Source organism: Poromitra crassiceps (assembly GCF_964638095.1).
Source record: "Poromitra crassiceps genome assembly, chromosome: 11".
Taxonomy (NCBI): domain Eukaryota; kingdom Metazoa; phylum Chordata; class Actinopteri; order Beryciformes; family Melamphaidae; genus Poromitra; species Poromitra crassiceps.
This window is the reverse complement of record NC_139643.1, coordinates 36,804,974-36,819,567: the sequence shown is the minus strand read 5'-3', so window position 1 is coordinate 36,819,567 and position 14,594 is coordinate 36,804,974. Positions and strand designations below refer to the sequence as shown.

Here is a 14,594-nt window from a genome sequence, read left to right as displayed (position 1 = left end):
GGGCCGGACTTTGGACATGCGATAACGATAAGGGAATTCATTGCATACATTGCATGCTGTGTATTGATAAACATAACTTAACGACATTATAATGATACAAAGTGATAATCGGTAAAGCATCCTTTAAGTTTGACTTCATGCTCCAGTGTTAGTTCTTCTCTCAAGTTAACAAACTTGCTTTAACAAAACCCCATCAGTGTGTCAAGTCAAGTCAAGTCAAGTTTATTTGTATAGTACATTTCATACACAGAGGCAATTCAAAGTGCTTCACATAAAATGGTTGACAGGAAAAGAAAAGAAAAGAAGAGAATAAAATGAAAACAAAACTTTAAAAAAAGAGTATAAAAAGTGCATTAAGCAACAGGCGCAGCAGTTGCAAAAAGAGCTAAAAACTTATAGAGGACTCATTGGGTTTGCATAGTAGCTGTCAGCAGTTAAAAGCGACAGTAAACATAAAAGTCTTTAGTCTATTTTTAAAAGTAAGTAAGGCTGGGGCAGATCTGAGGTCTTCAGGCAATTTGTTCCAGCTAGCAGAAGCATAGTGGGTAAATGCAGCCTTCCCATGATTTGATTTGATCCTAGGGACAGTTAATAAGCTGGACCCTGTTGACCTAAGAGTTCTAGACGGTTCGTAGCGTGGGCGCAATTCAGCTATGTATTTTGGGCCTAGGCCATTAAGTGATTTATAGACTAATAACAGTATTTTAAAATCTATTCTATGACACACAGGCAACCAGTGTAAGGACTTAAGAACTGGAGTGATATGATCAGCTTTCTTAGTCTTCGTGTAGGCCTATTACATCTTTGCCCTCGTCAGTATTTACATAATGCTCAGCTCAGTGGCCTTGTGGTTTGAGTGTCTGCCCTGAGACTGGGAGGTTGTGAGTTCGATCCCCGGCTGAGTCATACCAAAGACTATAAAAATGGGACCCATTGCCTCCCTGCTTGGCACTCAGCATCAAAGGGTTGGAATTGGGGGGTTAGATCACCAAATGATTCCCGAGCGCTGAATCATTTGGGGGAGCTCACCGCTCCCCCAGGGGATGGGTCAAATGCGGAGAACAAATTTCGCACACTCAGGTGTGTGACAATCGTTGGGACTTTGACTAATGCTGGAACATGATATTTAAAGACCTTCTTTTGTATACCAACAGTAGGCTACAGCTCTGTAATCCAAGATCAGCATCACACAAATTAGTCTGAATATGAGGGAGGTTTATTGTGCGCGTGTGGTCTCTACTGTTGCCTGTGCAAATACTTCCTGGTTGCATTGCATCTAGCACGCATATTTCAAAAGGCTTCCCAGAAAAGGAGCGATCCCTAAACTAAAGAGAACAAAAGAGGTGTGGCAGAGCAGTGGCATGCCATTTTCACATGACCGTATGAGCAGCTCATCACATCCCACCCCCCCCCCCCCCCCACACACATTGAAAATGTTTTCTGAGATCAGAGCACACAGACACCTCTCAGTGTTCAGATCCACTGCAGAGCATCAGACAGAGGAAAAGAGGGAGAGATTAAATCAAGAGTTCCTACACATTTCCATTTCAAAATTCCATACTTTTCGAGACTCAGTTCTCTGTCAGACCATTTGACATCTGAGTACAACACAAGTGCGTCACTTTGTGTTGAAAAGTGGTGGGGACATGTCCCCATTATAAATGACACCTACAGTATGGCCACACCACAATTTGGAGGTTTCGGGTTTGATGATGATGTGAGGAAATGTGGTTGGCACCTGGGTTGAGAATGAGTGCTGGAAGCCTGGAAAGCACTAGAATGTTTAGTTCGGCCAGGCCAGACATAGTCTCGCAGTGCCAGCTGTAGATGATATCTCCGTCGCTGGAAGCTTGCTGACGTCGACGGTAGGTCTGACCACGTGAGACTAGGCCAGACACCTCTGACCTCAGATACATGGCTGCTCTCTACTGTCATACAGTAAGGTTACGTGTTGCTGCATGATGGGGAGCCATTTTGTTACATCGGAACTACCACGTTTGGAGTGTGAACTGCACACCCAGCCTAGCCAACTCAAAATGGAGTAATGTTGATTCTGATTACAATGTTGGACCAGATAATGGCGGGTCATTCGTGGGAGAACACATAATTGTATCAAAAGCCCTGAAAACAAAGGGCGGGATGGCCTAAACCCCGCAGACAGGGGTGCAGCGGACCAAACCAGAACAAATCTTTGTCTGTTTTTTGACAGGTCTTTTCAGAAGACAGCCATTTTTTCCCACCAGACCTCATCCGCATTGATTCCAGTATGAGGCTGTTCAGGTCTTGGCCTGGTGATCGCAATGAAGGTGTCAGTGACCTCAGGAAAGGAGGCCCACAGATTCCATGCATTTTTTTTGACAATTCCATACAATGCTGATACAACATTGTAACATTTTGATACAAATTACAAATACTTGCTCAAAAAATGTATCACAATACTAATACAAAATACTCGTCTGAAAAATGTATTTGAGACACAAATACGTATTTTGTATTTTGAAAATACATAAAAATACATTTTATAAAAACTGATAAAGAGCTGCAACAATTAGTCAATCCATCAATTCATTGCCAAATATTACATTAATTGCCTATTTTGATCATCTGTTCATCATTTTGAGCCATTTCTGTAAGGAAAATGTCCTAATTCTCTGATTCCAGCTTATCAAATGTGAAATGTTCTGGTTTCCTTAGATGGTAAATAATCTCTTAGTCCTCTGTGACAGTATTCTCCTTTGTGTACTAGGGTTGGCACCATGGACGATGGCATCGACCATCGTCGATGGGCCGACCCCCATCGACCTCTGACACTTCTACATCGGACCATCGTGATTATCTGTTCGAATTAAAGAGTTGGCAGATTTAATCATAAAAAAGGCTATCTCCACTCAACCGCGACACACTGGGGACGCACAGGCGGCATTAAACAAGCGGCAAAGCGTACCTTATCCCCAGTTCAGAGAAGTGGTAAAGCGGAGAGGAAGAGAAGAAGCAGAAGTCGGTTGTGTTGTGACAATGTTAAGAAAGAAGAAACTTCACGTTCTTTCCTGTTTTCAACCCAATGTGAGTAATGTTACAAGTCTTCAACTGTGAATTCAACTCGCCTGTTTTCAGGAACTCTCTCCATTACATACTGTGTAGGCTGCCTGCTGCTGTGTTTCTATCTCTCCTTAACGTAACCCAATGTTAGGTTCAAAACTGAGCCCACACAAATCTAACGTTAGCCGCCAGTAATTCTGCCCCTTTTCTGCCAGCTAGTTAAATTAAACACACACACGTTGTTTGTCACGATCTGTAACGTTAACGTTTGATTGTTTTGCACCTTTCAATATTGCTGGTAGTGATAGCCTACTGTTTGAATTGCTTGGCTCTGTACTGTAGTAGCCTAGTAGCCTATCCAAGCCCGCTGGTCTCTCATGACATGTAGAGCTCAGCTGTCCTGTTGTAAACGTGAACGTGCATTGCAGTGGCGCAGCCAAACGGCACCACATGGACTTCATAAATCATTAATTAACCCCACCCCCCGTCAACGACGATGCCAACGTCCATCGTGATGTTTCACTGTGGAACCATCGCAATGGTTATTTAGGTGACATCGCTCAACCCTATTGTGTACCCTCTAACACATTACAGTTCTCTCATTTCAGTTTTAGCTGTTTTTCAGCACAGCTAATTTCTCCCTCACTTCAGCTGTTAATCACCTTCTGTGAGGGCTTTTGACTTACAGGCAGCATTTCTACATGTTAACCTCAAGCTTTGGAACTTTGACCATGTTAGCCCTAGATATCTGACATCATAACAGTATCCCTGGAGATGATGCGCCATGGCTGCAGTTATGGAAATCGCCGGCTCCACAGGCTCCCAAAATCATGACTGACAGACAAACACCGCCCACCCACCTTGGTGCCATCGTGCAAATGTGCGCCATCGGCTCATACTACATCAGAGTTGCTCGAGTGACATCACTGATGATATCACAACTGCCTGAGTAACATCACAGTTGCGCAATCAGTGGCTCGAGTGACATCATTGATGACATCACAATTGATCGAGTGACATCACTGATGACATCACAATCATGACCCACACTGCCGCCACACACACTGCCACCCACTTTGCCAATTTTAATTAAGAAGATAATTAGTTGTGTCTTGATACATACAATGATACACTGGTTTGAATATGCAGTAAACCGTTTCATTTGCAGATAGGCCAGTGCATGCAATATCTAATCATCAATTTATATTAGTAATTTATCTCTGGGGGAATTTCCACCAACACAAGGCTTCATACTAGACGAAGAAGTGATGTGAAGTCTGACTCAAGACCCACCCTACTCTGCCTCTGATTTGTGGTTGAGTTTGTTCTGAGGGTAAGCCAATCAGAGCTAGAGTAGAAGTGACATGTCACATTTCTTTCCTCCACAGTTTAAACCTGTGTCAATGATAAGAATGTGTCAATTTGAGAATAAAATAACATAAAATTAAAGAAAAAAGTATTTTATGTATTTAAAATACACAAAATACAAGGTCTGAAAGTATCTTGATACAAATGACATCTTATTTTTCTCGGTCTAGCCAAATACAAATGACAAAATACACAAATGTATTTGAAATACGTATTTGAAATACATGTATTTGATCAACCAAAGTCTCTTGCACACCTGAGAAGTCTTGTGGCAGGTGCGTAGGTGGAGTAGAATCACTTAGAAAAATAATGGACACTCGCACACTGTCTTCACTTGCTCAAAATTGGAAAATGTAATACACAACGTTTCGGTACAAGACCTTTTTCAAGTATATATATATATATATCATATACTTGAAAAAGGTCTTGTACCGAAGACAAGGTACAAGACCTTTTTCAAGTATATATATATATATATCATATACTTGAAAAAGGTCTTGTACCGAAACGGTACAAGTGAAGACAGTGTGCGGGTGTCCATTATTTTTCTAAATACATGTATTTAAAATACTGCCCATCTCTGAGCATGACGCATGTGGAGCACAGTGGCGCCGGAACGAGTTTGCAATAAGGGGGACACAATATTTTTTATTTATTTTTTATATATTTTTTTAATTTATTTTTTTCCGGCGCCCGAAGGATGAAAAATTGACGTTTTTATGGACGTTTGGATGATTTTTAGCCATATTTAGATGAATATCTCATTTTAAATTAACATTAGGATTATACTGTAGTGATGTAATTATTCAGTATTTTTCCTTTTCTCACTCACTTGGTGATCTGCTCTCCCTTTAGGTCATTTTATAATTACACTACAACAGACAGCAACACAGGCAGAAACACTGAACTTATTATTATTATTATTATTATTATCACTTCGAAACACAGTGCAAAACTTGTCATCTCAACACAAAAATAAAATAACAATAACCGTATACGATTATAGCAGCAGCCAATGACAGTGAGTGCAGTACAGAGTCCAGTTCTGTCTGTCTCTCAGGTGTAATAATCCCACAATGATCACGGCTTTAACAAGTGTCACAGGCTGTGTAAACAGTGTAAAGTGGGCTCTCTGTAACTTGATCCCTGGGTCTGTCTGTCTCAGGTGTAATAATCCCACAACGATCATGGCTTTAACAAGCATCACAGGCTGTGTAAACAGTGTAAAGTGGGCTCTAAGCGTCAGGGGCAGTTGCCCCCTCAGATTTAAAAAAAAAAAAAAAAAAATTTTTTTAGGGGGACCAAATTCTAAGGGGGACAAAATGTCCCCATGTCCCCCTTGTTCCGGCGCCAGTGGTGGAGCATCATCCATGTGTCTGCTTCTTCTTGTCGGCATGGTGACAGGATGTTAGGTCAGTAGGCTTGTTGCTGGTTTCTGCGAATCAGCTGTGTTCTTCTGAAGTTCCTGACTGATGAACTGAGAGCGCTGGTCTTTATTTTGACTATCTTTGAGGAACTGCTGCCATTGGGCTCCCTTTGGCAATAAATGTTTTTTCCACAGCTTATTTTGAGTGTGTGGATGTCTTTTTCAAATCTATCATTCTCCAGCTAGCTGCAGCACCTCAACCAGGCCTTACACTGGGTGAGCAGTGTCTTTTCTTTAGTTTGACTTGTTACATGTTACATGTTACATGCATGTAACATGTTAACATGCCACTTGTGTTGTTCTTGTCTGTGTTTTTATCTGTATGTCTATCTGCTGCAACTCAATTTGCCCTTTGGGACACTAATAAACTTGAACTTATACTCTACATAAGGACGATTTCAGCAAAGTGACAATACTACTCGAGTACGACATGTTTGTACTCTTTCCCTCGCTGTACACAACAGCTAAAAACAACAGAGGATTCCTCTCCACAGATTTTAAAGGAGTTGCCCAAGGAGGAGTGGGTGGTCCCATGCTGTGGCCTGAGGTTTCCCTGAGTCATCAAGGAACCTCCTCATGTCCTCTCCCAGGAAAATCTGACTGCTGCCATGCAGAGAGAAAAACAAGGTTTTATGAGTCATGTGTAAGGAAGCTGCACCGTAGTGTCTGCTTGGTTGGTTGTTTGTGTCTCTCTCTAGGTGTTTTGTAGGTCAGCTGGGATGAGAGGGCAGGGATCACTAGCCTACTGGATAGATGCCGTTTCAGATTTAATAATGTATTTTGATCATTGGGACGTATTGTAAAACTTTTCCCAATCCTCAGTGTACCAGTGGATTTTCACAACTAAAAGCTGAATTGTGAAAAAATTATTAGCCTACAGAACCTGTATGATCTTTGTTATTTATTATTGGTGTATGTCTCCCACTCATTGTTGGGCAAGTTACTAAGGAAGTGTGATAAGTTACTTTTGACTTATTACTCCTTAAAAGTAATATTACATTACTAAGCAAATCAAAAGTAATTAGTTACGCTACTTGTTATATTACCCACCTCCTTCTGAAAAAGTGACGTTCAACCTGCTTAGCCAGATCCTTCTAGAACGTAATCCATTTTATTGGAATAATTAAAAATAAGCCAAAAAATAAGCCAAACTGCATACTTTGTATTACATGGGACAAAAAAACTAATTGTGTTCTGGTAGCACAGCAGTCCACTATGTGACTGTTACTCAGAGTCATGTGAAATGTCGCTGCAGCCACACCCAGAAGGCACTCTCCCATGCTCCCTCTTCCTACGCCTTCAAAATAGTCTCTCTCTCTCTCACACACACACACAACCCTCTGGGATATTTTGTGTGTGGATGAGTTGAGGTTTAAAATTTGAATACTACTCAAATTGGTGCCATGAATTCCTTGGAAATAATGACAAAGCAAAAGATTCCATTAAATTCCGTACTTTTTTCAAGGGTTTCACAAGTTAACCAAGCTCTCCGCTGACACCGTGTGGAGAGGGAACAGAAGAGCAGCAGCATGACAAGCCAGCGCCACAAATAAAAGTCTTGAAAGAAAGACGTCAAAAGGACAGGAACGTATGAAAAGAAAATAGAAGTTTATTGAGAATTCTGAATCCTGCTCACCCTTCCACAGTAGCAGAAAGACGATGACACAGACGTACATTAGTTAAAATCTGGACACATAAATCCCATCCTTATGGTTTCAGCTAAATCAAATAAACACATTTCAAGCAATCCATTTCCACCAGCACGCAAACTAAAAGGTCGACAGAGGGACAAGGGGGTGGGGGGGGTAACACGCAGAGTATCTGCCCCGCTGTGTCAGAAACAAACAGGTTCTCAGCAGAGCGGCGGCTGGTATTCTGTCGCTAAAGCTTGACATAAATAATCCGACTACAATGGATCGGAAAGGGAACACCAGTAGCATCAGTGCAGTAGTGGAGACTTGTAGGATTCAGATTGTCTAGATTCCTCTTTCTCTGCGACTCCTCCTCGAAGTCTGCGAGGGAGATGAAGCTACACGGGGATGAGGGGTAAGGAAACGACCAAAACGATCCAGACGCAGCCCCTAGCTCGCGGTAGTGGGACGTTGTGTGTCGGAAAATGTAGCGCGGGTTACATTCTCGCTATGCTGCAGTACCAAATACAGACGGTTGTTTGACACGCACACAGACAGCCGGAGAAATGACGGAGGCTGAGGTTTCCGAGCGATTCGGAAACAAATTCACCCCAGTTCGATCTACGTCCACTACGCCTCCTCTTAAGAGCAAAACAAAAACAAACTACGTCCAAGACGGGTGCTCATTTACTTCTCCTTTATTTAACCAGGTGAGTATCATTGAGATCGAAAGCTCTTTTTCATTCAAGCCCCTCTAAGAAAACAGAACAGCACCCGCGCGCGTTTTCTCAACATCTTAAGGCAAATTTAACAGAATACTTTGTGCTGTGTGAAAATGGCAAAACGACATCACACACGACAATGGACCGATAAAAAGCCGGTAACTAAAGATCACAAACGGCAAACACCCGTCGCCACCGTCCAAACTGTCTCTGTGAGTGCCAGCCTGAGTGTACATGCATTGGGGATAACAAAGGGAGGGGGGAGGAGGGAGGTTGGCTTCCAATGAATCAGGGTTTACCACCACTCTTTACCAAACTGTGCCAAATACAGAACATAAACAGCGCCAGAGATGGAATTCAACTTGGCCACCTTTTTTTTTAGCTTTCCATCTACGCCCCCTAGACGTAAAACCCTTGGAGTGGGAGCAAGGTGGCTAATGCCACATATTATAAGAATGGTTTGCCCCGCTGGGCGACGTTGCCCATCGTGTACTAGTAATGTGAGTGAACAGCGGTAGCAGCGTGGAGCCCCCATATTGTTAAGACTTCCTCTTACCTCTTTTCCTGTTTTTGGCACTGATGAGTTTGGTAAGGTACGTGCATGGAATCCCAAGTGTGTGGTTGCATTTGTGTGTGTGTGTGTGTGGCTGTGCGTTTTTGTTTTGTTTTTATGTCTCGCTCACACTCAAAAATCTTTACACATCCTTTTTCTTTTGCCCTAATCTAAACCAAATAATACAGTCTTCAGGGTGGGGAGGGGGCATGTGGAGAGCTTTTGAGCCACAGGTGACCCCTCCCCTTCTGACTATAACTCTCTCCTTCCCGTCTCTCCTTCCTTCCCGCCTCCTGTGTGCTCTAGCGGATGGCCTTGACGGGGCTCTTGAAGCTGGAGGCGGCCTGCAGCTGGAGCTGGTAGGCCATGGGGTGGATCTTGAACCCATACAGCCTGGGGGAAGAGGGACACGACAAACACCTATGAGCATTCCTTCACCATGGGCATGTCTGTGAGTGTGAGTGTGAGTGTGTGTGTGAGTGAGCAAAATAGTGTTCGGCCACAGCTATGCCATTTTACGTGCGATCGTGCTGAGTCTTTCAGGAACTGTAAAGAGCACCCCTGCGGGTGTCCTAACGGACCTGTATTTTTGAATTAGGTAATTAGGGTCGACTGCATGGGCCAAAATGACAAATCAGTGGCCAAAATGACTCAAGGCGGGTTCGGCACCATGGAGAGGTCCAGAGTGGAGGAGCACACAGGTGAGCTGAGTTGTAATCAGCCACTGAAGTGCACTATGAAAACCCTCTGGCGAGAGAGAGGAGAGGCTGCATGCCAACTGTGTGAGCGAGGCCTGAGTAAATGGCCAGTCACACAAGGACGGGTATTCAGTTAGCATGAAATAAAAAGAGAAAGACCAACAAAAAAAGCAAAAAGAGAACATGGTGTGCAAATGTGTGAGGAGATTTTTTGGGGATCAAATACGTGTGTGACACATTTTTGTATTTGTATATTATATAAAAACAAAGTGATTACTGCGTTTTAAAACTGAAGCTGTTTTAAGTTGTGTTCAGAATCAGCAAAGTGTTTGCTTTTAGGGAGAGAATGTAAATGCCTGCTTTGATCTCTCACCACCTCCCTTCACCCCACCCTGTACTCTCATTGACACCGCGCGACGCGTGTCCCTCCTTTGCACGGGACATTTACTCCAACTCACCGTTTGCAAACGGTTACATGGCTTACTGCTGCAAATGGACATCACGACAGGGAAATAGGATGCAAATGAGACTGAATTGGTTCACAATGTGACAACAAGTGGACTTACAGTAAGTGTCCAGAGATTTGCTGAAATTGTAACCTTAAAACCGCACTAGGCAAGATGCTTTTATGTAAAAATATCAGCCTAAATCACAAAGTAGGAATGCAACAGGGTTAGTGTCCCGTCCACACTAACTGAGACTAACTATTTGCCCAAATTAAATTCTGCTGTGGGGTACGGCTGCATCTCCGGGCCACACGAGTAATGAATCAAACCTGGAATGGACCTAAAACACCTACAATCGATCAGCTCCAACTATGTTCTAGCATCAATCCGACTGTAAACAATGACCTCGGTGCACGGAAGGATCGGAAGCAGAAGCTTTGGTGGAGACGTATCCGCTCAACACCAGAAAGCCGGAAATATCCGCCGTCTGTCCAAGAGTCTTAATCGTTGTCAGACTGATAGACTGATATAGACTGGATGCGCAGAGCTTTAAGACTGAAATCCAAAGTTTCCTAAACAGCAGCAAACGGCAGCGTCCAAAGAAAGGTGAACTCACTAACGTTAAATCTGCTGCTTCTCTTGTCCCTCTGGTATCCTTTGGGATAAAGCGATACCAGACTGGTTGGTACTGTAGATATGAGGGAGGTGTGGCCTGCATGTATGTGATTTGTGACGTCACCATTTGGAGCGGTTAAAGTGCAGAGTTGTAACATGAATTTTGGGTTTAACATTAATTAAATGGCCTACAACTAATAAACAATTTACTCAAAAAGTTTAAAATTGCCGCCAAGATGAACAAAAAGTCGACTAGAGCTTCGTTGTCCCCTGCAGTTGAACAGGTGATGCAGGTCTAATGTGCGCACAGCTTTGGGTCGAGCCCGCCACACTAACCTGGGGACAAACTGGTTGGCGGGCCTCTTGGGCCGGTACTCGGGGTGAACCATGAAGAGCATGTGTGGGAATCCAGTGCCAAAATAGGCGCCGTCTGTGTGGTGGTGCCTAGAGGATTTGGGTGTGTAGACGTCCATGCACTTAGGGCAGTACAGCTTCACCATGGCCTCTCCTGGGATGTCCGACAGGCCTGCAGAGGAAAAGGAGTAAGAAAACATGAGGGTGGATTTCAAAGAAATTCACTGTAGTGGATAAGAACTTAAATGAAGCTACTAAATATTTAGCAGCATTAACTTACAAATGCCCAGCGAATAATACTGGTGTAAATACTTCCTTTATTTCCCCTCTGGCAGATTAACCAATTTTGTCGTCCTATCCAAGCAAGATTTAAACCAAGCAAACTAAGATTTAAACCAAGCAAACTAAGATTTAAACCAAGCAAACTGAGATTTAAATGAACAATCTGCAACATTTTGAGTTAAGGCCAGCTTCTGTAGAGCTGTAGTCTGGCAGATGGTGGGCTTTGGCTTTGACACCGGCTCCTCCATTTCGCAATGCAATGCAGATGTTATTGATAGACAAAATGGACTCAGCCACTTATTTTCATGTTCACCATTGAAATTCACACATGTTTAGAGCAGCTATCAGTCAGGTTTGTTGTTGGTGTATTCATTCAGCCTGCTGGTTTTAGAGCAAGATGATGGGCACAGCAGGGCCGACCGTACTTAAACATATCAATATCAAACAAAGAATTTACCTTGAAAAATGGAAACAGACAATGTTACCGAAATGAAAATTGGCATCATTAATCAAATATGTTATTATGAAACAATTGATCATCACATACAGTGAGCAAAAGGAAGGCTGCAGCTGAAACGCAGACAAGGCAGTGTAGGAAATTTAAAAAATATTTTAGGGTGAAATTTTGCCCCGACGATCCAAAACCCTAACCCTAATTTTGGGGGCACTTAAAAAAGTAATTAATGCACAGCGCACTGCGTTTTCTTCGTCTTCTTCTGGCAACCAGCTTGCAGGTGTTGAGTGTGTGATAAAGATGGAAATTAAATGAATCGAATGAAAAGAAATTAATAGAAATCTTGGGGGCAATTTTTGCCCCATGATCATGGTTTTTAGGGACATTCTGAGATTTCTTGGGGGCATTTTTGCCCTTGCCCCTGGCTAAATTCCTACACTGAGACAAGGAAACACTCGAACATGCCACTGTATAAGACAACAGTCTGACAACTATGCCCTGCACTGATCCTGCATACGATAGCCTACGCCAAGAACATACTGCGGTTACTGCCTTCAATAAACTTCTTTGATCTCTTGCACGCCACGCATCAACTCCAAGCAGAATGAATGATTGTGTTCTTTACAATGGTGAATAGACAAAATGAGACAACCACACCATGACACCTACACAAATTACTGCTAGCATTTATGTAAAACATTACACTGTAAATAGTCATCATGTAAATCTGCCATCTTGCACGGAATCATCAACCCCCCCCCCACACACACACTTTAAACAATGTGCAATTCAATTGACAGCTCCTTTTTTTCTCTTCTAAATTTGGACATATAGTATTTTGGAGTGAAATCCTGTATCAATCTGTCCTTACTCACCAATGGGAAGCATAGGCTGATTCTCACAATAGACCCGGGGGCAATATCCAAAGTCTCCCTGTTGATACTTCTCCAACTAAGAGGGCAGAGAAGAGGATAAACAGTCAATATTAAGTAACAACAATTATTATCTTACGAAAATAAATAATTCACTGATCACAAGGATTTTTTTGTCTCTAAAGTTAGGTTTAAATATAGCATCTCCAGTGTAGACAAAGTCAGATTCATAATCAATGAAAGGTGAAATTTACACAATCAGCCATAATTGATATGAGATGCCAAACGCTGTGACTGACAGCCACTTGCTTACACAGATAGGCCAAACCAGTTTGACCAAGTTTGTTTCCCTACTCATCCCACGTGAACAAAAACAAAACATTATTTTCCCTCATCCTGCCGAGCTGCTATCCAGCCTAAAAGCTCAATAGCATTGTTTCAGTAGAGTTTTATTCTCACATGGTGGAAATTTCCTTTCCATCATGAAAAACTGAAGGGAAAACCACCGTCACAAATCCTGATGGGGATAGTGGATCTGCTACCACCTACCATCTGTGCGATGCCTCGGTTGGTGAGGATGTAGCGTGCGTGGATGAGGCCGTACAGCATCTCAGCCGCCTGCTCTATCAGGTCGCTCTGGTTGGGGTTGTCCTCAAGCTCCTCATCTGATGATGTGCAAGGGAGAGAGAGGAGAGAGGCCCATTTGTTATTGTCACTGTTTCTGACAGCTTACAGAGGAAGAGATAATCAGAGGGACAGGGAATACAAAAAATAAAACAAAGAGACTGAGAGCGTGTCCTTGGGATAGGAATGCATTTTTTTTTCACTGAAGGTTTGAGACACATGATACAAGTTTTCAAAGCGTGACACATCAATGAATCTTTGAAATTTAGGGCACACAGAAAAAGGTGAAGCAATTCTCAACCACAACAATTCTGAAGGAGCCTGAAAAATACCTGTTGTGCTTGAATCACACAGTTGCAGGTGCCCTGAGTTTCAACGATCCTTTGAAAACATACCATAAAGATAATTAGATTGAATCATTATTGACCTGGTTCTAGGTCCAGGATCATGTCCAGGGCCTGGCGGTAGTGGGGAACCTGCTCATTGAGCCCTGTCAGATTGAACTTGTCCTGGATGTAGTCTTCATCCACCTAGCGTTGGAGAAATTGGGTGATAAGAAAACTGATTAAAATAAAAAAGGAGCTGGCCATGTGATCTAGCTAGCTGTGTGTAGTGCATGTGGTAGTGAAAGTAAGATGGGTGAGATACAGATTAAAGGCTACTCACCTCACAGAAAAACTCATTCCCCCTCAGTCCACAGAACCAGGAGATCCATGACACTTCTTCTGAACTGCTCATCTCTGGAGACTCTGGAGAGGCGGAGGATAAATCAACTTTATCAACACTGGATCAGATCTGCTTGACGCTAAATATATTTTTACTGGCAGTCTCGTATTCAGCGTCCATTCAGTTAACTTACAGCATACCTTACGCTAGAGGTCTACTCATAATAATGTTTTCGAAAAAGATACTAACGTTGGTCTGAACGACTGCCGAAATCTGACTGACAACGGCTAACATTAGGCTAACTAGCTCACGTTATCGGTTATCTTGTCAACATTAGTAACGTTAACATGTCTAGATCGTCACCTAATGAATTGGATGTAAGTAAACATGGGTTTGGTAATAAATCAGATGTAAAGGCCAATGCATAATAAGCGGTTAATAGCGAAAGCTAATGTTAGCCCGCAAAGCTAGCTCGCTAGCGGCTACCAAAAACCGAAATTCAATATGGCGCATCGTTGGCAAATAGGCCGCATGAAGAAGGTCCGCGTTTGGCTCTCCCTTCACCTCTGCTGCAAACTGACCAAACCATGTGAGCGAGTTATTCTACCAACTTACCCCCTCTTCAACTTTTCACTCCTGTAAAATATGATAGATTAGTAGTATTTAGCTATGTCGCGGGATGTAAATAAGATGGACACCACCTCCCAGTTCACCCTCTAGGGTACGTAGCGTTACGTACGTCGTAAGGATGGAGAAGGCGGGCATGACCCGGCCTTTTCTGCCTCTGATTGGCTTAGAAAGAGACGCAGGACAGCCAAGCAATGTGATTTGATGAATCGCCCCT

The 14,594-nt window shown here is 42.8% G+C and overlaps 1 protein-coding gene across 1 annotated transcript; it reads right to left on the bottom strand.

The window, feature by feature from the left end:
• Positions 1-7,419: 7,419 nt before the first annotated feature.
• On the bottom strand, positions 7,420-14,487 carry csnk2b (casein kinase 2, beta polypeptide). The gene is made up of 7 exons (XM_083646447.1): positions 14,366-14,487; positions 13,751-13,833; positions 13,512-13,614; positions 13,010-13,125; positions 12,464-12,539; positions 10,835-11,024; positions 7,420-9,132 (listed from the first exon to the last, which is right to left on the bottom strand). Exons 2-7 carry the CDS (start codon positions 13,820-13,822, stop codon positions 9,042-9,044), a joined length of 648 nt encoding a protein of 215 aa, XP_083502573.1. The 5' UTR covers positions 13,823-13,833; positions 14,366-14,487; the 3' UTR covers positions 7,420-9,041.
• Between the last annotated feature and the right edge of the window lie 107 nt (positions 14,488-14,594).